The following is a 24,261-nucleotide window of genomic DNA, read 5'->3' as shown; positions in this document are numbered from 1 at the left end:
GGTCGAGTCAAACATGACATCATCAAGAACATAGCAACAAACACCTCAGTCCCATCAAGGTGACTGAAAAGTAATCCAAGTATAATTGATCGAGGGCTCAAAAATGGTTAAGATAGGTATCTCATATTTATACACCTTAGCTTTACACAAGAAGACTGGAAAGCAATAACAAGCAGTAAATACAACCATATCATAGAGCAACCATCATATTACCATGATTCGATATAAAAAGATCAAGATCAAAAAACATCATAACATCACAAACACACAACCTCCAAGCCTCTGGTAACAACCTAAATTGGTCAACATCTAATCAACCCCAAGACCCCCAAAGCATAGATAGTACATGGAAAACATCATAGTCTCACATTTGGGTTTGAATGATAAAATATTGTTGAATTAAAATAAGGTTTCTATTTCTAGTTTCATATATGTTTCAAGTAATAAGTTTCGCAATTAACCCTTGCAATTAACTCATTTCTATATTTAAATGATTTGTACAATTACCCTATAAATAATCTAAGGATAATCATTTATCTAAGTTATAAAAGTAACAATTAATGATTTTAAATAAAATAATTACAATTTTATTAAAATCAATATCATCATTAAAAATAAATAAATCTAAGTTCCACTAAGTACTCTCGTATATTAGACTTAATTAATTTCATTTAATTAAACTAATTAATAATGTTAAAAAAATAATATAAAATGATTTTACTCTTTATTAATTATTTATTAAAATAATAAATATTAATAAATTTATTAAATTAATAATGAAACTATCATTAAAATCCATTAACACATTTATTACAATAATAATAAATTCATATTAAATTCTATTAATAAAGTTATTAGATAATAAATTTTATATTATAAACTTCATTAATAAATTATTATTAAATTGGCATAAAATATTAACAAAGTTTATAAATTTTATAAATAAATTTTTTTTTTTTAAAACAAAAATTATTTAAATAAATAACATTGCTGGCCTTATATCAGTTGTGCGGTGGTTTAATAACACCACCCCACCATTCGCAGTCAAGTACACTGCGACTGAAGTGTGGGAGCGGCCGAACATAAGAGGTAAGTGGGGTGGGGTGTAAAACCCTCCCCCATAATATATATATATATATATATAATTTTATTTACAATTTAAATAAAACTCCCCCCCATAAATATACCATTTATTTTTAGATTCATTTAAAGTTTAACATAAATTATATATATTCACTTAATGTATTTTAATTTTAATTTTATTCAAATTTAATAAAATTAATTCAAACATTATTCTTTTATTATATATATATATATATATATAAAATTTTCTTTTTAATATATATATTTTTTGAAATTGTTTTTATCAGTACTCTGATAGAGAAGATATTTTTGAACATTCGAATTTTCAATCTAAAATTTTCATTTAATTTAAAATTCAACCCTTCCTTGATTTCTTTAATCTAGTGAACGAAGATTCTTGATCATTTTTCTAATCTCTACGTATGTCGAATATATTGACAAGCATTTAATAATTTACAATATTGAAATGTTTAAGCTTTCATCATAGAGAATTTAGATTAACAATCCACAGGCACGAAGAAGACAGGAAAAGAAAATTGCATAATTAATCAGTGATCAAAATACAAGACCCTACCTGAGCTTGATGCTAAAACGCAATCCCCGAAAACTGTGAGAGACTTCGCTCCTCTTCAAGAACCTTTTTTTGAAAATTTTCTCAGAATTCTCTTTCTGAAATTCGCTTCCAAATTTCGCATCCAAAATTCATCTCCCAAAAATTCACGTGTTTCGAAAATGAACCCTTAAGTGATAATAAGGAGTTCTCTCCTCAAATCGGGGCACTAACTGTGTGTTCACCCGAGAGGACTCCTTGCTCACCAAAGTTAACTCTAAAATTAACTTTTATTAATCTTTTCTTTTATATTTTCATGCACAAGAAATGAATTATTAAATTACTTTATTTAATTTTCACTTGACTTCTTTTTAATTAATTTATTACTTTAATTTCATGCACTCACTTTATTAAAATATCTTTATTAAGTTCCATGTTTAATCTTTTTAATTAATTTATTTTATTTTCAACTCATGCACACATCATGTGAACTTGAATCTTTTTATAAATTAATATCTTTTCACTTCTTAATTTATTTTAGAAACTTAATTGATAAAATATTTATTAACTGAATTAATAATAATATTTAGCATTTATTTAAAAATGACTTCTAAATATATTATTATTAAATTAAATAAATATTATCACGTTCTAAATTTAAACTTATAACTTTATCTTCAAATTTAATTTTTTTTGTTTGATTAGTTTTTCAATTAATTAAATAAAATTAAATATTAAAATATCATAATCATTTTCCATTAAATTAAATCATTAATTTAATCTTATAATTAGACTTAATTAATAGAAAATACATCAAAGACTCATAAAACAACATACAAAAACCCATCATAGAAAAACACATACAAAATCAAACTAAAGGGTTATAATCACGAATTAATGTCATCCGATGCATTCGAAGGGTACTTGACTCAGATACTTGTCCTAATTTTTAATTAGGACAAATGGCTAAAAGGTATGGGATTTGGACTTAAGAATTTATCTCCCCTCTCTTACCATTGAGATAATGCGATAGGGTACGCTCATCCTGGCAATTCAGGGAAGTCGATACCTGGTACTTGCAACCTACATAAAATCCACGCATGTACAGACACAATATTCTAAGCTAAACAGGCAATGGCAGGAAGTGGTGCATCGTGTAGATCTCGACTAGCAGGTGACTACGACTCCCGTCCTTAACCACATCAGAAATGCCATACATAAAGAAAACAAACACGCACACCATACACATGCGAGTATGGGGTAAGTATCCATAAGAAAACACACACATGATAATAAACCATCCAACTAATCATCATCAATAACTAAAAGCACTGTAATGATCATCATGCATACATGAAATATAGAGTATCAAGTAATCTCATTAAAAAAATCAACTAAATTTGAAACAATAATTGATAATCTCTAAACAATACTACTAATCATCAAACATGAAATTAGCCTAAAAGGGTTCGACAATGATAGCAAAAATGTAACTTAGGGGCAGGCACTACAAGCAGACAATAATATCTACCTCCAAAAGCCTTTAGCAAAATCAAACTGTAGAGTTCTATTTATGTTTGTTGATAATCTGAAATGCTAACTTCGAAAATTTAAGATTAAACCTAAAACAAAAATAATTTTGCTTATTAGTCTACTGGAGATTAACCCTATGCCATACTAATTATTACATTTATATAAGGCATGGGGCTGGACAGTTGCCAAAATTACCTCGTCAGGAGTAAAATAGTCTTTTAGTTAACACAACTGTGTTAACCGAAATGCGAGAAAGTAAAAACCAGAAAGAACAACTAAGTAACTATTGATAACTATGCATCTCGATCAAGTAGCACCATCCATGCCAGCCGCATTCCTTGTTGCTTTCCATGCTTCATAGGCGGTCGAAAATGCAGAGATAACTGATTGATGAGGCAGCCCAATGTAAGCGAGTCGCTATTTCCAGATTTCTTTCTGCTTTTTCAGTTCCGCCATCTTTTCCTCATGCATTTCCAAATGTTTCAAGTTGATTATCAGAATGGCTTCAGTGTGGGTTACATTCGACAGGTCTTGCTTAGTTGGTATCTTCTTATCTTGGAGCTCCTGGAATTTCTTCTGCACTTCTTTAATCACTTCCTCTGCTTGGGCAACAGAGTCATCCTCTTTATCTGTGAAGTGTTTGCCAAACCATTTGAGGTCTCCCTGAATTATTTCATGTACAACTTTGAGTTCTTGCAGAGTTTCTTTGATTTCAGTCATACCTTGTACCAATGCTTCGTTCCTCCATTCAATACAATCCTTGATTACATTCAAGGTTTTCTCATCCAAACTAGCTATAGGACACTCGGCTTGAAATTTCTGAAGTCCAAATTCTTGGATATCTTCCAACCATATTACCACCTTTGCCCAATTGCTCCTTTCTTTCTCATACCCTTCATTGCTCAGCTCTACCTTTTTGGTGATGGCGGAGATTTCTTTCGAGGCCTTATCCAGGGGATTTATCTGTTTCACAGTGTCATCTAGGACACCCTGCACCCACTCCCTTGCTGTCTTTGCAACCGCTTTGCACTTCTGCAAATTGATTGTTGGTTGGTTGTAGACGTCACATCTACAATTGCTGACATTTCACTGATGGGCTTTGATTCTGGGTGTAGGATGGCATTGATATACTGTTCCATGTTCTTTATTGTCTCCTTCATCTCTTGTTTATCCTACCCATCCTTCCATACTCTGTGTGCAATTTTCTTATTAGAGGCTTCGAAAAACTCCATATCCATTGCGCAGTTTGCTTTTCCCAAGTCAACCTTTGTTATTTGATAATCTTGAGGGGTTAGAGATTCTTGAGAGCTTCCATCTGGTGGCATGGCTATTTCAGCTGACCAATGCCTAGAGTTTTTATCAAATTTGACTCTTGATTCTGTTCTGGCTTTCTTCACCTTAGGGGTTTTCCCCAAACATTTACTAACTAAATCATCAATTGGCATTGAAAGAGGCACCATACTCCGCTTCCTTTCAACAAAAATCTCCAACCACTTGGGTGTTATTGGTTCCTTATCAGCTACAAGGGAGAACCTAGCCAAGGTGAGGTTACCCTCTTGACTATTAGTATTTACTGGTGACTTCTGGGGTTTTGGTACATTGTCCGCCATAGTTGATTCTTCTGTATCCTCAAGATCAACTGTCATCCTCTCCTTGCCTTTGTTTGATGATGTTTTCTTTGTACTTGAACGAGTCACCCTTTTAGCCTTAGGAGTCTTTGCTTGAACTTGACGTTGAAGTGATTGTGGGATTGCTTCAGCTTCAACTTCAATTGAACCTACAATGGGACCATGAACACCTTGGTTAGTGGTAGCTTTGTGCTTTTGGGAGGCCTTTTTACTTTTGGTTTTTGAAGATTTTCCTAACGGATCAGGGGTAACAACAATTTTTGATTTTAGCCAATTTTCAGTCCTAGTCAACACATCCTTAGTGCGAGAAAACAAATCATCTTCTTCTCTTCTTCCCAATCAATCTCAGGAATAGGCATGCATTCAATTTGATCAGTATAAAATGGATCAATTACTTCTTCTGAATCTTCTTCCTTTAACCCACATGTGTCTAGATCAACATTAAACATATTGATTTGTTTGACTGTTAACCTTGACCATAACCTTTTTCTTACCTCAAACTCATCAGGACAATTTGCCCAGTAGTCCCCTAAATGTGGAATGTGAATAAAAGAAACTGCATTTTTAAAATTGTTCTTGATAAATCTTGTGTAATCAAAGTTTTCTCCAGGGGAAAAAGGCTTGAAACATAGACGGGTCAATGCTTCTTTTGTCAACATGGCTTGCTTTAGATTAGGACATTTGTAGTGGCCAATTTCAATGGGAAAGAAAATAGAAGAAGACCTCTTGAAAATTTCAGAAGACTCCACCACAGAGACAAATTGTCTACACATTTCAGATAAAACAACAGGTTCTAGGCAATAATGAGGCAGCTTTAATGGTTCACTTGAATAACCACCTACTTTGAGGTATGTGAACTTCGGGAATTGAATATAGAAATAGCCATAGACTTGTATAGCCTGTATTGCTTCCTCAGATAATCTATTATTTTCATGACCCTGAAGCTCAAAAACTAGCTTTCCCAAGAAGACATCGTTTACCCTTCTGAACTCTTAACACAGAGGAGCCTCTTGGAGATCACTATAGTATTAGTAAATGGGCGTTTCATCTGTCCATGGTGAATGTGGAAGGCTTTCCCATTCTTTAGATGCTGCCAAGACATAGACTAAAAAGGAGGATAGGAAGAATGAACCAAAATTGTTAAAAGTCACTAAACCCTTGTGTAGATTTTCAGCAATTAGGTCAGCCCAATTGATGAACTTATCCCCTTCCACAATCGTTTGAATGAAGAAATACATCCATGTTTGCCAATGAAATGCATGCTCATTTCCTTTGACCCTGTTCAACAAAAGCACAATATCTGCAATTTCTTTGATGAAATGTTCAGTGGTTAGAGGTTTGGAAAACCTTGTACCACCTTCTACTGGTTTTAGGAGCCAAGACTGGGCTACTTTATTGTCATAACTGTTTTTCCTCTTAGCATACAAGCGTTCTGCCTCCTCAAATGTCCATGGTTCATAGGGCTCTCTGTGAGGGATCCTAAGGGCTGAGTAAACACTTGTCTTGTTGATTTTGACTACCACTTCCCTTGAAATTTTCTTGACACATCTCGTGCTTGGATCATAGTGGTTTGTGAATTCAATGACTAACTCTTGGCATGTAATAGCTGCAGGGAATGCGGCGGCTTCAAGCAACCCGCTATTAACCAGTTTTTGATATATAGGACCTGACTGGGCATTTTTAGCTCTTTCAATAACATCGGTCAAGCTTTTGTTAACCAGGAATGTGTCACGAATCTCAGGTAAAGAGCTAAGGAGACATGGTTTTTCCAATTTGGGCATTTTGGGGCGAAACAATGTCATGGCTTGCTAAGGGGTGACAGGGTCTTAAAGACGCAAATTAAAACCTTTCAAAGTGAAAGCAAGCACAAGTGATATTACAAAGGGAAATGGCGGTGCACTTACAGTTTAGCAAAGCTTATCCTGCAACACGTTCTCCCTACCAGATGACGCCGAGATTTCCCTTTTGCAAATGGCAGAATAAGCAATGAAATGGCTAAGCAATGCATTTAAGGGATAACTTATGAGGAAAATCTCAGTACAGATTTGGCAAGTAAATATAATAATTACTATTTGTGTGCCGTGCACCCGAAAAGACCCTTTGAGTGATTTGTTATTAATGCCCATCAAATCCACATGCCTATTAATGCTCCATGTCATCATGAAATGACAAATTCGCCTTTTTCCCAAATCTTGCCGTATCAAGACATGTGCCTCTTTAACATCCTTATTTATTATTCCACGTGCCTTGGAAAATGTCATCATTGGGTCCCATTTTCACCTTTTTTTATTTCAAGGATTGAATGCTTGCATGAAAACATAACATTAGTACATAAAAACGATATTGAAGTTGAAGTTTGAGATGTTCCGACTTCAACTTCGACTTCAACTCCAACAGGACTGACTTAGGGCAGTGAATGTGGACTTTGATACATGAAAGACAATGGGAGGATGCAAACTTGAACTTGAAGTTAATGAAGCTTCAAGTTCAACTTCATGACTAAGAAATGACTTATGTTTGAGACTTTTAACAAGAAAAATATGAGTGTGGTAACAATTATAATAATATAAACATTATTATAATAATGCAACTTGATAATAAATAAGAGCTCATGCAATTATTAATTTAATTTACCACAGGTGACGAGCAACTGTTGAAGCCACCCACTGCACTGCCAAAAATAAACCTACTAGAAATAGTAAATCTATATCTGGGACCCCTAAAACACCTTGTCAGCTCACAAGGGTCGCTATGATGATCTAACTCCATCAACTTCGTAGACCTGCCAAAAAAGGGACATTGCACTAGGTTTTTTTTCTTCATATCTCGAAGGGTTTTCCTAGGATAATTCTAGTGTTCTTTGTTTCAGTTTTCTCTCTTTCTTATTGCTGATTATCTTCATGGATTTTCGGGCTCTAGTTTTAACACAGGAGAGACGGGTTCTTGTGAACTACTACTCATGAAACTTAGGTGAGCTACATAGATGAATCTTTATAGCAATATAACAATTTTACTTGTGGAAAATATCTTCTACTTATCATTTGATGAGCTTAAGGGGCTTTCTGATGAATGGTTCATAAGGCACAACACTTGTTGAAGGTTTTGCAAATGGGGTTGCAAGCAAATGAATTCTACTTATATGAATGTGAAGGTTTTCTTTTATTGACAATATTTTGCAAAAAAGCTACATTCTGATTTTGAAAAATATGAAAGCCCACATCAAATTTTGGTGCTACTCTAAATCATAGCTCGATTGAATTTATATAAACAATATCATTATAAAAACTTTGAATCCTTCAATTTGAAAATATATCAAGAGGAGGTTGTGAAAGTGCTTTGACTGTTTTTCTTCAAATTTTCACTTTTTTTGGCAAATCCAAAATTTTTCTGGTTTTGTTTTTCAAATTTTCCAAAAAATTCCTACTCCTCTAGTTTACTGATTTATTACCCAACCCTTTAATTGAAACAAAAAACTTAAAAAGTAGCTCTTGATTGTTTTTCTTCAAATTTTCAATCTTTTTGTTAAATCCAAATTACCATCTATGCTATGGAAATGTCCTTTAGTTTTAAAAAACGTAGTTCTCAACTGTTTTTCTTCAAATTTTCACTTTTTATTGGTAAATCCAATATATATATATATTTTTCCCGATTTTTCCAAAAAATCCTGCTCCTCTAGTTTGCTGATTTATTACCCAATCCTTAAATTGAAAATAAATAAATTTAAAAGTAGCTCTTGATTGTTTTTCTTCAAATTTTCACTTTTTTTGTTAAATCCAAATTTTCCCTTATTTCTTTTATTTGTTCAAAGAAATCCTACTCCTCTGGTTTGCTGATTAATTCCCCAAACAATTTATGCTTCTATGGTGTCCACAGCCTCTTCTGTAAACTGACATTCCTTAGAAGTTAGAAACTACAGATCTCAGTTTAATTTTTTTCCATCTATCTCCATTTGGATAGAGATTTGAAAGAAGTCATAAATCTAATTTTGGGCCTAGGGAAATCTCTCCAATTTGGCATCTCCTAGAATTTGACTCTTGCCAATTAAGGGTTGAAGACCAATGATTTTGAAGGTCAAAGCAGACTCAAGTTAGGTCCAAAACAGTATTTACCCAATTTTTATCCAACAAATACATGTTTAGAATGTTTTGAGAAATTTGAACTTTGATATTATTGATACACTTCTAGATTCTCTAACTATGAGGAATTTGGCAATGTCCTTGGTTGCTGATTTTCATAAAGAGAAAAACCATCATCAGTGAGTTTAAGCGTTTTCATCAATTAGGGCATCCTAATTGGTGTTTGTTAGAGGCTGCTTTTGGTGCCCCATGGACTTCATGATGGCTTGAAGAAATTTGATTTCCATGTAACATAGATGCCTTCCTAACAAAGCCATTCTGCTCAGATGAGTCAATTTTGCTTTATTATGGAAATAATGCAGCACATACGATGTAATTGCAAATATAAGGTGGACTCTAATTCATGTACTTGGGTAGAAGGGGACTCAAAACGTCTTCAACTGAGCAATAAAGAAAAGGAATTTACATCAGCCAAAGCTACAATTGTCAAGGGTTCTAAATTATAATGTTTTCATTTCAAATGATGGAAAAGAGACTACAGCCAACCCACAAGACAAATTCAATATACTCTCCTAGGATTATGGCATTCCAATCATAGTTTGAAGACTCAGACTCAAGAGGACTCGGCAAGCCCAAAATTTTCTGCTCAGCAAAAACTTAGAGAAAACTTTGACAAAAACTTGGCAAAAACTCAACAACCTAGAAAGAATAAAAAATAAAAAATAAAATAATAAAATCTCTTAAAGAAACATTTCTTTTTGTAAAATTCAATTACATAATGCTTTAAATTAAAAATTGACATCTTGAAAGAGAAAACACATGGTTTTATCGAAAAAAAAGCATGTGAAAAACACATTTAGCCAGCGTTTTACCTGCATCGACACTTCTACCCATGTTTTTTTGTGTCTATAAAAACCTGAGAGTCAAACTTGTGAGTACTTGCCCAACAAAAAAAATAGAAAGTACTCAAAGAGTTTGAAAACTATTTGAGTGGTTTCCCACCTATTTTGATTTCCATCAAAATAACCCCAACCACACTGTCAAGTGCATGGCATCTTTGTATTGTCTTCTCTACATTTGCTTCAGTGCACTTTTTGATGTTCTAGCTTATCTTGTTCTTTGATCTCTATATTAGTGGTCTATTAGTCTTTTTGTTTAATGTATACTTTGTTTTACATATTATTTTAGGTTTTTAACTGAATTTTGTTTTATTCGGTAAGTTATTCATATTTTCAAAAGCAATGTTGAGGGTGGATCATCGAGGAAAAAAATGTTATACTGACTTTAGAATTTTATTGCATCAATGAACGTAGTGGGCGTTCAACGTTTTGAGAAAGCCAGTAGTGACCATTGAATGGTTGCATCAGTGCTGTCGCGAACATCGCCTTGTTCCGCATGAGCCATATCGAATGCTACCTTTTTCTGGATTGACAATATGTGCAACTGGAATCCCTCCAGGTGGTTGCAATCGTAGTTATTGCTTCTTTCATTTTGTGAAAGAGAAGTTGAATGAAGTAGTCTCAGTTTACAGAATTGGCTTGAATACTAGCACATGCATCTTGTTCTTATTATCTTTTGCAGATGAAAGGAAACAACTCGAGGGACTTATTATACAATATGGAGGACATTATTCTGCAGATTTGACAAAGAAGTGCACTCACTTGCTTTGTAATATATCCTTTTATATTATATCATAAAGCAGTTTTTGCATTTTCAAATTTAGATTTTCTTTCTAGGCTGATTTCATTTATATATTCAAATTATCTTAGTTGTAACCTCCAATTTACTTAGTTTAGTTTTGTCCCAATTTTTGAAATGTTTTCTTTCCAATTGTATTGAAGACACATTTTCAATTTCAGCTGTATTTAGATACATGATCACCAAGGTTGCATGGGTACTCGTACCCACACCCCTGGTACTCGTACCCACCGAGTACCCATGTACCCACCGAGTACCCACATACCCAAGTACCGGGTACACGTATCCCACGTACCGGGTACTCGGTGGAGAGCATCATAGCTAAGGACCTTGATTAAGATTCTGATTTTTTTTTTTGGTTTTTTATTTTTGCATTAGCTTGTTGTTTATCAAACTTAATTCAATACCAAATCAGTTTGAAACTTTGATACTCATTAAAAATAAACTTTATCACTGTTCAAGTCATAAGTTTATCATTTGCAATATGTCATTGTTATACGATTTAGGATCCTCTTGTTCATTTTTAAAGTCTGCCTTCTTTGTTATGCATCTAAGCATTTATCATGTATTATTATTTCAAACATATAGCAAATCTGAAACTGAAAATAATACATTACATTTGCAAACTTTATCACTGTTCTTGTTTTGAAAAACCATTGTCATGACTCATAATTTCAGATTTTTTATAAATATAAAGGTATAATTAATAAATAAGTTTGACATACCCAAGTACCTCCGTCCCCTATTATGAAAAATACTTAAAACATTAAACATTCAGCAATAGCATATATATGTATTTCAAATTTCTTGTTTTGAATGCTCAATGTCATGACTCATGACATATATTTTGATTTTTATATTTTCTATAAAATATTAATAATATAGAAAAAATAGGCATACACACGTACCCCCGTCCCCTATTTTGAAAAATATGCGTACCCGTACCCGTCCCCGTTCCCGTACCCACGTACCCGTGCAACCTTGATGATCACATGTTTTGGTTTTCTAGTATTGGCATGCTATTAAAGTCTACTCACTCATGAATGGACTGCAAAAGAACTTTGGGCCGCCAAATCACTTGTAAATACCCTTCTTTGATAGTCATTGCAACCCTTTTAGATGGCAGTAAATTCATCTTTTGACAAAACATATCAAGGCGCAATATGCTCACCTTAGTAGCTTTGAGCTTCTTGCCTTGGAATGTAAGGATTTATGATTCCAAGAACATTGCCCCCACGTTTCTTGTAGATGGAAATTTTGATCATCTTTCTAAGTACATTGCTTTTGTTTTTATACTTTTTGTTTAGAAAAACTCCACCTCTTTGGAAACAAGATTCATCATTGAGAGGTCACTCTAGTCATATGTGCACATAACCTATGGTCAGTAATGCCTATATAAGGATAAAAAGCAATTCAATGCCCTATAAGGTAAGTCCATTTAAAGCTCAGTTCGAAATTTATTATAAATCATAACTGAGTGGAAAAGTTTAAAAGATTGGATGTAACAGGAAGTAATATCTATCTGGTTGGTTTGCATGTAATCAGTTGAGTATCATTTTATTTACCACAGGCTCAGTAGGTGTATTGATACTTCTACACTTAGGTGTGTAGTTTTTCCGTTATTTACGGACATTGCTGGAATTTGTTCTATTTGAATAGCACGAACAAGTAATGCTGGAATTTGTTCTATTTGAATAACATGAACAACTAATGCGCAAAACACTTGTATATTGTGCACGACTTAACTTCTTTACACATAGCAGAAGGACCAAAATATAAGGTTGCTAGAAGGTGGGGCCATGTAAAGCTACTAAACCCAAAGTGGGTTCACCAATCTATTTCCGCCAAAGGTAATTTTGAATAGTGCCACTTAAATTTTTGTTCATTCTTTTGTATAACATGTCAGCCCTAAAGTGGGTTTGATTTTTGCTTATTCTTTCGTTTCTTTCTTTCTTTCTGTAAGGATCTCTGTCAAGCTAACCAAATGCTTATCATTATCTTTAATGTTCTGTTATTTGTAGCATGTCTTGATGAAGACTTATATCCGGTGATATCTGGAAGTGTGACTTCAACTCTTCCTGTTGATAACCTTTCAAGGAAGCAGTATAAAGAAGAGAAAGAGGTTTTATCTATGCCTGTTCCAGCTACTGCACAAAGCTCTCTATCCCAACCATTATCTTCAGCCCCTCTAATTACTCCAGCACTAGCAAAAGAAAATTCAGAGACAGTGAATTTATCAGCTGAATATATATCAGAAAGTACTGGACACATTTACGGTGGCTCTCAACAGGAGGATAATGACCTTTACCTGGAAAACTGTAGGATTTTGCTTGTAGGATTTGACCATGTTGAAATGCGGAAGCTAGTTCGGATGGTTTGGAGTGGAGGTGGCTCTAGATATATGTCATTTAATGAGAAACTGACCCATATAATAGTTGGAAGACCATCAGAGATGTAAGCAAATGGCTATGTGTTTGATATTTGTCTTCTGTTTATCGTAACTCAAAACTGAACTTGCATTGTCTTAACATGCTTGATATTTATTTAATAGCAAACCTACAAGGTAATTAGTACATTTTTAGTTTCAACTGCAGTAAGGAATGAAGTTTGTATTTTCTAAACATTGTTTGTTGATAATAGACAGTGAAATGAAAGAGATAAGAAAGCTCACAATGTGGGGTATTGTCAATGCGGTGAACCCTCTATGGCTCGAGGATTGCACTCGAAGTAGACGAGAAGTTGATGTTAGTGAAAAGCACATCTTTGCTGAAAAGATTTTCTTTCATGGTATATTATAGGACAAAAAATGATATTTTTATTAAAATTTGTTAGACTGATTGGCATGGATATGTTCTATGAAAATGTTACTCTATTATATCAGGTTATCAGTTCCATTTCTTTAAATTGAACATAATGGTCGAGGATAACAGTATATTTACTTGTCTAGAAGATACTTTGTCAACTATTAACTTAATCGATTTTTGAATCAGGCATTGAATCTCATAAAAGACCAAAATTAGCCGGTTCTAATTTGAGTTCTCAAGAGCAGAACTGTATAGCTCCCTTGGACAACTCCAAATCTGGTTTTGTTTTTAGTGAGAAGATAAATCTTCTTGAAAATGAATCATGGGAAGCATGCAGTAATGAGTTTCTTAATGCAAAGAAGGCCTCTTTGGAATCAAATTTCCAATCTGAAAATTTGTCTGGGCAGAAACCTGTTTTACAAGAGAAGATTGATGAGATAAAGCTTTCAAATCAATCAGAATCTGTTTGCACTGCGGTTCAAACTCTAAATAGTTCTGTGCCAAATAAGTCTAACGTCTTTAAAGGATACAGATTTGGGTTTTCAAAGACTTTTCCAGAGATTTTGGTAAGAATGCAATATTGCTAATTGAAAACTTAATTTTTAGGTGTGCAGCAATTATCGAAGCCATTAGTTTCTAAATTTCTACAGACGTATTCAAAAACTGCAAACTGGTGTCCTCTGGCAGTAATTTGAGGCTCACTTAATTTTGTTCTTTTGGTTTCAATTAAAGAACAATTGAATTAGCTTTTTGTGGGATGCATCAGGCACTTGGGAGAATGGTTTTTACCTACTTCTGTTGTTATTGGAATGTGTTGTATTTGTGTGCAGAAAAATGAGATTGTTGCATGGGTTCATGAAGGAGGAGGATTTCTTGTGGAAGATGCCTTGAATAAGAAGGTTGATTATATTATTGAGCGCCATGGATCAGTGGCTGATACTGTCAGCTGCAGTCCTCATGCCACATTCGTTTCAAGTCATTGGATTAGATATTGCTTGGAGGTATGCCATTAATAAATTTACTATTAAGTGGCAATTTAACATGGGATATATTATTTAGATAATTATTCATGTGGACAATGATCACAGCTAATGTCACATTACTCTTTTTGGTAGCCTTTCATACAGTTGAGTCCAAAGCCATTTGCAGGTTTATTATGAAGCTCTTATTTGATCCCCATGATCCTCATTTGCAATATTAAGTGGCTTCTCCTTACAGTGTTGTAATGTGATAACCGGATAACCACAGTAAATGCTTGGTAATAGACAACAATATGTGTCGTAAGTGGACAACCATAAATTATCTAGATAAAAGAAGACTGTGGGTTGACTCTCCCAATATTAACAAAATTGCTAGTCAAATATTTATGACAGATTTCAGTTGCACATCAGAAAAAATTGAGAAATTACAAAAATCTGTAATTGGCAATATGTTAAAAAATTATTGCTTCCTTTTAAAATAGAACCCAGACTATTTACCCTATACATGTTATATGAAACACCATGCTATTCTCTGGGATTCCATCATCTTTTTTCTCGGTTGCAAGTCTTCTTGCACTTCATCCTTGCATTTCTATTATATTTTTAGTCTAGCTGTATTTTTGGTATTCTGTAAATAGTTTATTCCTAGTTTGTCATTTTGATTATTTATGTTAGTTTTTTCGATTTCCGTGCTGCTCTGTACTTTGTCTATATGGGATGTATGTGTGCTTCACTGTCGTCTTGTACCTGCATTGTTGTCCTTGATTTGCGCATAAGTGATGCAGGAGCATCCTGGGTGTAAGAGCAATCTTGCATCACCCATAAATATTTCCTTTTTGTTTCTTGAATAAGTGTTGTCTCAGTGTAGAGTTGTTTCCTTGCTACTTAGTAAGTCAGTCATATGAGCTCAGAATGTTCTAATTTCAGAGGTGGATGTTCATCTTGGATATATCAGCTTGCTAGTTGAGGCTCAGTACTATATTATGAGTATTCGTAAAGTTATTGCAGATTCTTGGTGTGCAATTTTGGTAAAAAATCGTCAGGCTCAGTTTTGAAGGCCTTAGAGACCCCAGATGGGCTCTGAAATGGGGTTTATTGGAGCTTGCGTGAGTCAAGCTTTGTAGATCAAAAGTTGAGGATTTTGGAATGGGTTATAATAGCCAATGGGAGCAACGGTTCACAAGTTATGGTCTTCCGAAGTTTGGCCAACGTAAATTTCCAAAATAAATGTCAAAAGTGTAGTGGGCCGACTCTATATGTATTTTTAGGGTTGGTTGGCCTCAAGGGTTAGGGTTTGATATGTAGAAACTTTTTGGATGGCATAAAATTGCCTATATAAGCAAGGCTTGTAGATTGTCTAGGACAACTCTGGGTGATAATTCCCAAGCCTGTCTTGCAAATAATTGTACAGAAGGCAACCATGTGGGTTTGCATATTGTATTTGAAAATTCTGTAACTCCGCATTTGCGGCGATAATAAGCCCATATTTTGTTCTCACAAATTGCTGCTACTTCTTTGTTTTTGTTATGAGTTTGTGGTATTAAAGGGAGCACACTTCATTAGTAAGTCTTAGGCAATGAGTTCGTGGGTTTCAACATTTATCTATTTAGTGTGCTTTTGTTTTTTGTAATTAAAATATTATTTTGTGTTAGCAGTTAGTAGTTATTCTGAATTCTTTGTGTTTTGTGCTTTGGTACATTTTATCTCGTTGCCATTTAGTTGTCTTGACCCCTTAGCTCACCAGAGCATTAGTTGAGTGAAGTGCGGCAAGGGGTAGGTTAACCCTTGTGACTTTAACTAGTCTTGAGGTCGATGAACTTTTCCTTCTCTAGGTATGTATGTGTGTGTGTGCGTGTATATATATATATATATATATATATATATATATATATATATATATATATATATATGTATATATTAATATATATATCTTTTGGCTCATTTTTTACACTCCTTTACAAAAATAAAAAGCAAAAAATTAAAACGGAATAAATTTTTTGATGTAGAGTAATGATAAATTAGATTTTATTCTATGATGTTTCAATTTATCTCTTTAAAATTTATCACTATGTATGCAAAGCATGCAATATGAATTTTTTTTGATGTTTCAATAATAGGTGAGGTACTTGCAAAGGATTGAGAAAGTTGTGAGATTTTGAAAAGTATTTATGCTATTAACTCGCCACAAAAGCTCATGAGTTTTTTTGTAAAGTCATCACCAAGTTTTGGCAAAAAACCGTTAAGCTTTTGCTGAGTACTTGGCAATAGAAGAATTTATGCCTGGGATGCAAAAAAAACTCATTCTACTTTCATTTTGATTGTTTTTTTTTGCTCCTCCAGTGAAAAAAACACCCTCCCAACTTTCCACAAGATCATTTCTATTGATTTTGGACCAAGGAGTGAATATTTGGAGTTCATCCAATTGTAAGTGCAAGCAGAATTTTTTTGAGGCCACCTAGATGACGAAGAGGTAAATTAGCTTACAAATGCCTCAATCACCTTGTCTTTGAGCAATATGATCTTCGTTTGCTCACAAGGAAGGTAGAGGAAATATCATGTTGTCTAATTGATTTGGATGATAGAGGTCCTATTGATGTGAGTTTTGTTTTGCTACAAATTTCAAAATTGGATAGTTTATTTTGAGATGAAACACCAAATATGAAACTCTTTAGAATAAGGATGCTCATATGTTGGGCAATGTCGATGAATTATGTGATCAAGGAGACAACCTCAAGATTCCTTCTTATCGTGGACTATTACTCAGTTTTATGACGTGATATGCTGGTTAGCTAAAAGGGACTTATGTTGTTCATTCAATGAATACCAACTTGACTGCTGACAACCATCCTCGTTTCCTTCCATGCTATTCACCAATTACTCAAAAATATTTGATACAACATTTGATATCATGAGCATTAGCCTCCCATGATATGAATGATATTCACCAAATACTCTGAGTAATGGCCTTCTAGAATGTTGAGATGCAAGATATTCACCAAATACTGTGAGTAATGGCCTTCTAGAACATCAAATCGCGTGATATTCACCAAGTACTTTGTGAGTAATGGCCTTCCAGAACATCAAGACGTATGATATTCACCAAGTGCTCTGTGTAATGGCCTTGTAGAATATCAATATGCATTCACCATGTACTAAAAAAAATGTTTATAAGGTATGGGCACACAAATTTTGATAATGCTTATCTTATAAACATCCATTATGCAAAATATAATCTATCATGATTTGCATAGACATCGTAAGATATCCGTCATAATAAAAAATTAAGTTACTGTAAGGACATCACCTTTCAATAACTTCTGCAAATACAAGTGACATTATTTGGAAGTCGTCACTTCCTCATGATGTACACCGGGGGTAGGCCCATAAAAATCACATAGTCACTAGGTATATTCATGTCACATTCCTATTGACTACTACAATTCAATGATCACTTGAGAATTCACTTCAACATGGTTTACTCCTTCTGAATCAATATGACTGAGATTACCAAAATTTGACTGAATCACATCCTCTATTTGCTCCCACTCTTTCAAGGTTGCCTCTAATGAAATGTTAGGCTCCCTTTGAATCCCAATCTCCTTCTTGAAATAACATTCTCAAAGGAAAAGATCAAGGCACATGGCTCTTATAGTAGATACAAAAATACGGATAATAGAGAGACTTCATTGATTAGTTAAATAAAATAGTCAAGGATAATAAATAATTTTGCATAATAATATGAGATCATTCGAATGCGATATAGATAAATATCTAATTTAAAGATATACTTTAATTTATATTCACTTCTATTCATAAGATATTAAATTACTATCTTGTTGCACATCTACTAATCCTCTTTGATTTAATAATGTCAAATTATTAAATTAAAGGATATTTCTACGTATATATGCATTTTATGTTTATTAGATATTTATTAAACATTATCCCTTTGAATTGACAAATATATCAAAATAATTGTATATATATATTTGATTATAATATCTAATATATATTGAATGTATAGAAATCAGTATTAATGAAATGAACTCATACCTTTACACTTACCTTTCTCTACCCACATGTACCTTGGTGGCCATCTTATTATATTATAATTTTATTACAAACTGTGTTATCCTTCATATGAACTCTGATTACCCATAGGAATCATGATCTCCTTTATTGTCAGCAGTTTCAATATCTTGTAACTAATTTCAATAACATCCTTTTTCCTGTGATCTGTTATCTTTCCTGTATTATCATGCAACAGATCTGGGGCAAAATGGTTTGTAGTCCTCTACTGAATGTTGACTGATATCAAGGTAATTAATGTGTAGAGGTATAGATCCATTTGTTCTTATTGCTACTGGTATTAAAGGTTAGTGTTATTGTCGTTGTTGCTTCTACAATCTGAAATTCATGTCATTGTCAATTCAACATTGACTGTCAAATCTCCAAGTCTTACTATTGCCGAATGGTATTACTGATTTCCTCTCCCCCGTTCTCTGATCATTTTGAGTGAGATCTGTATGTATAAAAAGAATAATCTGGTATCCTCCTGTTTGATTCAATTCAACATGAGTGAATCTCCGTAAGTAGTATCTGGCATCGACTTCTTGTGCTCAGTCATTGTGCCGTCTGTGGATTTAATCTGTCCATCTTCATGCCAATTTGTTTTTCATTTACTCTTCCCTAATTGATTGTGTTGATATGGCCCTGCCTTGGTCGATGGACTTTTTGCATTTTACGTACAGCTCTTTCATGTATTCGCTCCTATTCTCCATATTAAGACTAACAACATTTGAGTCTCTCTCACAGCTTTGCCAGGACGGGTAATCGCAAGCATTTGTCTCTGAAAGAAGTAACAATGGTCATCTATTTTGCAAGCATAAAGACAAGGATCAGATTACAGGATGCATGCCACAGGAGTTCCAAATTTATTCCGTCTTCTTGTCTTCTCCAATTTTTGAAAGTTTCAGATTGTAATCGTGCAATCAGAATTCATTTTAGTTGGCAATCATACTTCCTTTGTGCACTCTGCATTCTTCAACATTTTGTACTAGACTTGGTTAGTGCAATGTTTAAACAAAAAAAAAAAAAAAAAAAAACTGCGTGTGATGTTGGTCATTGCAGAGATTTCTAAAAATTCCAGCAAGTTTCTCCATTGTCCTCTCTGTTTTGACCTAATTGCATACCCTGTTTGCAAGCTTCCATTATTCAAACACTTGTTTACATTTGCAGTTTGGCTCTGATACCATGTTGGTTTCCGGGATCTGCTGCAAATGTACTAAGTACTGCCATTATATTTGGTATGTATTTTTCAAATGCAACAATTACTTATATTTATATTTTACATTGAGTATAAGCCATGAATGGACATGTCTATTTGTTAATCAGATTATATATATATAAATAAATTTCTCTCATATATTTATATCTCAATTATATCTCATACAATTATATATATGGTTATCCGACAGAAGCTATCAAACATTAACAATGAATAACACTGAAATATCACAATCTATAAAACTGTGAAACCTTTTAAGACCCAACTCATTGTCAAAGTTAAGTTTCAAATGACATCTTAAACCATTAAAAAGTGCTAAAAAATGACTCTGGTAACAGTTTAGTGAAAAATTCAAAAAAGCTGATTTAATGCCCTGTTTGATTTCAAAATCACTAAATTATATCTGGCAACATTTTCCTAGCTTGGCAGTGTAAATTTAATGTATAGCTCTGTATATTTAATGTATAGCCATGACCTGGTAGTACCATATCAGGTGTCCGTAAGCTTGTGTTCTAGGAAAGGGTTATTACATGATGCATATTTCTTACAATTCCGCACTACTTACATCTTGTTATATAATATATTACATCTGCACTCACATCCTAATCATGGATCATGGAGTGTGATGTGAAATGTTGATGCTAAAAATACACAATTTATGTCAGAAACTACTGTATAAAATTATTAGTAGTCTAACAATAGAGTCAAACATAATTACGAAGAAATCATGATTACCAGCATTCCAACTCACACAATGTAGACTTTATAATTGTCCTGAGCTGAAGTTTGTGTAGTATTCATGTTCTTGAATTGTGAAGTTATTTCCTAAGTTGCCGATTCGGGTTCAGGGATGGGTTCGGGTTCAGGGTTCGGTTCGTGGGTTTGGGCAATTTTTTTTTTTCCCCATTTGGGTTCATGGGTGGGTTTGTGAGTATATATATATATATATATATAGACACCCACACAGAAGAGAAACATGCATAGTTGCAAAACAAAATCATTTCACAATATGAACAATTGTTGCTTGATCATTGATCAATGCCAAATGCCAAAGGGTTTTGAGTCCCTTCAAAACATGATTTTACCTAAATCTAAAAACATTAAATACTCGCTCATTAATCTATCATCATGATTGTAAAGAAAATTATACATTGAATTACTAAATTGCAAAACATAGACTAGTTCATCAAATAATACATTGAATTACTAAATTGCAAAACAAAGACTAGTTCATCAAATAATAAAGTTTGAAACATGATGATAGATGACAAGTGTTTAGTAGTTTATCAATAATCATAGTATCAAATGCCCTTCAAGGGTCAATTGGATCATCATAAAATGAGAGATCAATGGCTTCATCCCCAATTGCAACTATATCTAGAGCTTCATCATTGGAACCCAAACTGGTTCCACTAGTCCCATATGCTGCTATATTATCGTCCTCCTTCTTGACATAAGGGATTAGATGAGTGAAATGTTTTTTAAATTTTTTTTTAAGTTCCTTTGAGAGTTACAAAAGAAAATAATTTAAAAAATACACTCTTTAAAGTTGTTTTTAGCCCTGGGTTCGCTGTGGGTTCGTCTGGGTTCGCTCCAGCAAGGACCCGGACGAATCCACAGTCGAACCTAAGGACCCTGCCCAGACCCGCAGCGAACCCGGGGGCAAATCCGGACCCGTGCGGACCTGGACCCGAATCTGGGCAGCAGGGGACGAATCTGGCAACATAGGTTATTTCGTTTGAAAAAATTCTTAACACTAGCCGACATGATGGATCATATTCAAATGAATGACTTGGTACAGGAAATGCAATGTTTATTAAAATAAAAGGTGAACAGAAATTCAACTTTTGATGGTGCTGTTAAAAATTTAAATGTCTGAAATACAACCATATGTGGTTTTTGGAACATCTGCTAGAGTTCATTATTTCCTTTTTATTCATGCATTGTTTACTAATGATAGGTGACAATTCAAATTGAGTGTTGGAGACATATTCAATCCATAGCTCATTTGCGTTGTTTCACATTCTTGGTGGTTGAAGGAAGGGTCTATGCTGGATCTAAAAAGTCACATATTATATAAGCCAATGACATGCCAAATTCCTTTGGCTGGATTCGAGAGTATGCGCTTTTCTGTTTCGCAGTATGAAGAGAAAGATAGGATATTACTCCGAAATTTGTGCTATATCCTGGGAGCCAAATTTACTGGGAAGCTAAATAAGAAAGTGACACATTTACTATGCCTATTTGCTGGTGGACCAAAATACGAAGCTGCATGCTCTTGGGGTATTGAGGCCATTACTGCAGATTGGATATATGAATGTGTTAAGCAAGTATGTATATCCTTTCCGATTGAACTTCTGAGCTTTTCTGGTGGACAAATTGTAGTAATAGTGGAAAGTTCTTTCTCATATTTATTGTTTGCAGCAGTTTTATGCATTAAAATGGGCAGTACCATGTTAGCTTTCAGATGTAAGAACGAAGAAATTTTAGATCTTACTAAAATTTCTTGGATCATAATATGTATACAGATTTTATATGCATTACGCTATACTTATTTTTTCAATTACTTACTATCTGTGACTCCTGAATTAGAATAAAGTACTCCCTCTTCATGCGTTTCGTCCTAAAGAGATGCCGACAGATGGAAATGGCTGTTCTTTTAACATAACTCAGGCTGCTCAGTTAACATCTGGGGAGCTTCCATCCCAATGGCAAAATGACAGCCAGCCTAGGTCACAAAGTCAAATTGGTGAGGTTGGAGGTACCAGCTTGAGAAACTCCTCAATACTGTTTAAAATAAAATTTCATTATGAGTATGAATGTGAGTGTTTTTTGTACTCATTTTCTGTTAACAGGAGAGAAGCGGGAAAGGTCACCATCAGCAAAAAAAACATTGTTTGGCAGGAAAGCTAGAAAACAGCAGCATGCGAACAACAGCCTTTTAAAAAGAGTTTCTGCAAACATTGACATTGGATGCAACTCTGATCCTTGGGATGAGCAATCTACTCTGTGGTCACAAGGGATGGAGAAGGGTTGCAAGGATCATGGAGAATCTTCTAATGTTCCATGTGAAGGAGCAATGAATATTCAAGAGAAAGGTACTCAAGATCTTACCAAAGATTCATTGATTGATAACACTGGTGAAAAAATTGCAAGGGACAACAATAACCAGCTGTACATTGTTAAGGAATCAGTTGAATCATGTTCAGAAAAAGGTCCAAGCAATATTATAACAACAAATGAACATGGTCAGCGGGCTGGCAGGATTGAAGATTCTGAAACCACTCTTGATGTAGCATCTGCAATTGAAGATTTAATTGCTCAGTCTGAGGTATGAACATGAATAAATTCAGGGAATGGTTTTTCCTATTCTTTCATGGCTGGAAATTATTTGAAAACTGTTAATGATTAAAAAAATTGATTACTGATTTTGTTTTGTTTCTGCTATGAAGCTATTGCATAATGACTCACGAACTGAAACAGTTGATAATCGGAATGTATCCTTGTTTTTATGAAAGTCGAAACTTAAAATTGTTGTTTAGTTTGGCATTAGAAAACTGTGACACAATTTTTATAGTGATTTCCTTGATGGTTCTTAGAAAATTTCGCAAGAATATCCTTTAGTTTCTCGATTTCGAGAAGAGCCCCCATGCACAACCTTCAGACTTCCTAAGGAATTTTCAGCAAGGTATGGTTCGGAACTTTCCAATTCGCATGTTCTAACAGTAGTTGCCCTGCTTTTCACTGGTCTGACGTTTATTAGATGTTTGTTTCAGGCGCGAAAATGAAGATGACAACCAAAACATCTCAAAAAATGTCGCTCACAAAGCTCATGATGATTTTCTTGAAACACAAACTGAATCCCAGGTCTTGTTTACCTTCATGGTCTTATACCACATGTGTGATGTGTATTTAATTTTCTCATGGTTAGCCCTCTTGTCACTTGCATTTTTTGCAGGTGATTGAATACGAAGTAGAAAATACAGCAAAGAAGATGCTGATGGAAAAAATTCAAACTCGGACCAGGAGTTCTGTACGGAAGGAGGGAAGAGGACAGCAGATTAACAAGGATCTTTCTCGCCTGCTGAATGTCGTAGACAATGGAGGCAAGCAAAAGTCTAAAAGAAAAAGTTGAATTGTATGTTGAGTGTATGCAACACACTCGAGTGTATACTATCATTCTTTTTCAACTAAAGTTTAAGACAACTGAAGTGTGTAATTGTTCTGATTTCCAAGTAAAATATTTGCAGAATTGATATATGAATGTGAAGAGTCCAACAGTCTACCTGTTGACTTGATCTGCTGTTCAACTTTTGTACAATATTGATTCTCTGGCATCCTAACTCAAATTGTTCCGACATGTAGAGATGTATTAGATTTAGCGAAATAACTGCAATAGACTATTTTGGCTAACCGTTTAATGTCGTGACTGCAACTGCTTAGTTGAATCCTGATAGCTATATCGCAATCTGACTTACTGTGGGAAATATGTCATACTTACCAATGCCATGGATTGCTAATATTTTCTTGCGAGCTAAATTACATTTATTTGATTGAAGGTTTTTTGGCAAGAAGTTTGAAACACAATAGAATTGAATGTGCACGCACACACGCACACACGT

At 34.1% G+C, this 24,261-nt stretch overlaps 1 protein-coding gene across 1 annotated transcript in view; it reads left to right on the top strand.

Moving 5' to 3' along the window:
- The window catches only part of MEI1 (transcription coactivator), a 91,031-nt gene extending 66,971 nt beyond the window's left edge, over positions 1 to 24,060 (top strand). Inside the window, exons 6-19 of the mRNA XM_089833430.1 lie at positions 10,184 to 10,328; positions 10,452 to 10,541; positions 12,323 to 12,418; positions 12,590 to 13,022; positions 13,213 to 13,355; positions 13,559 to 13,938; positions 14,203 to 14,373; positions 21,679 to 21,969; positions 22,232 to 22,400; positions 22,495 to 22,970; positions 23,092 to 23,136; positions 23,239 to 23,327; positions 23,416 to 23,506; positions 23,598 to 24,060. Of these exons, the coding sequence (XP_089689556.1) occupies positions 10,184 to 10,328; positions 10,452 to 10,541; positions 12,323 to 12,418; positions 12,590 to 13,022; positions 13,213 to 13,355; positions 13,559 to 13,938; positions 14,203 to 14,373; positions 21,679 to 21,969; positions 22,232 to 22,400; positions 22,495 to 22,970; positions 23,092 to 23,136; positions 23,239 to 23,327; positions 23,416 to 23,506; positions 23,598 to 23,774 (2,796 nt within the window). The 3' untranslated portion in view covers positions 23,775 to 24,060. The remainder of the gene's footprint in view (positions 1 to 10,183; positions 10,329 to 10,451; positions 10,542 to 12,322; positions 12,419 to 12,589; positions 13,023 to 13,212; positions 13,356 to 13,558; positions 13,939 to 14,202; positions 14,374 to 21,678; positions 21,970 to 22,231; positions 22,401 to 22,494; positions 22,971 to 23,091; positions 23,137 to 23,238; positions 23,328 to 23,415; positions 23,507 to 23,597) is intronic.
- The last annotated feature ends 201 nt before the right edge of the window (positions 24,061 to 24,261 follow it).

This window comes from Cupressus sempervirens, chromosome 5 (genome assembly GCF_028749045.1).
Source record: "Cupressus sempervirens isolate cs-2001-9-10 chromosome 5, ASM2874904v1, whole genome shotgun sequence".
NCBI classification, from domain to species: Eukaryota; Viridiplantae; Streptophyta; class Pinopsida; order Cupressales; family Cupressaceae; genus Cupressus; species Cupressus sempervirens.
Note: the sequence above shows the minus strand (reverse complement) of the source record. Positions and strands in the feature narration are given on the sequence as shown.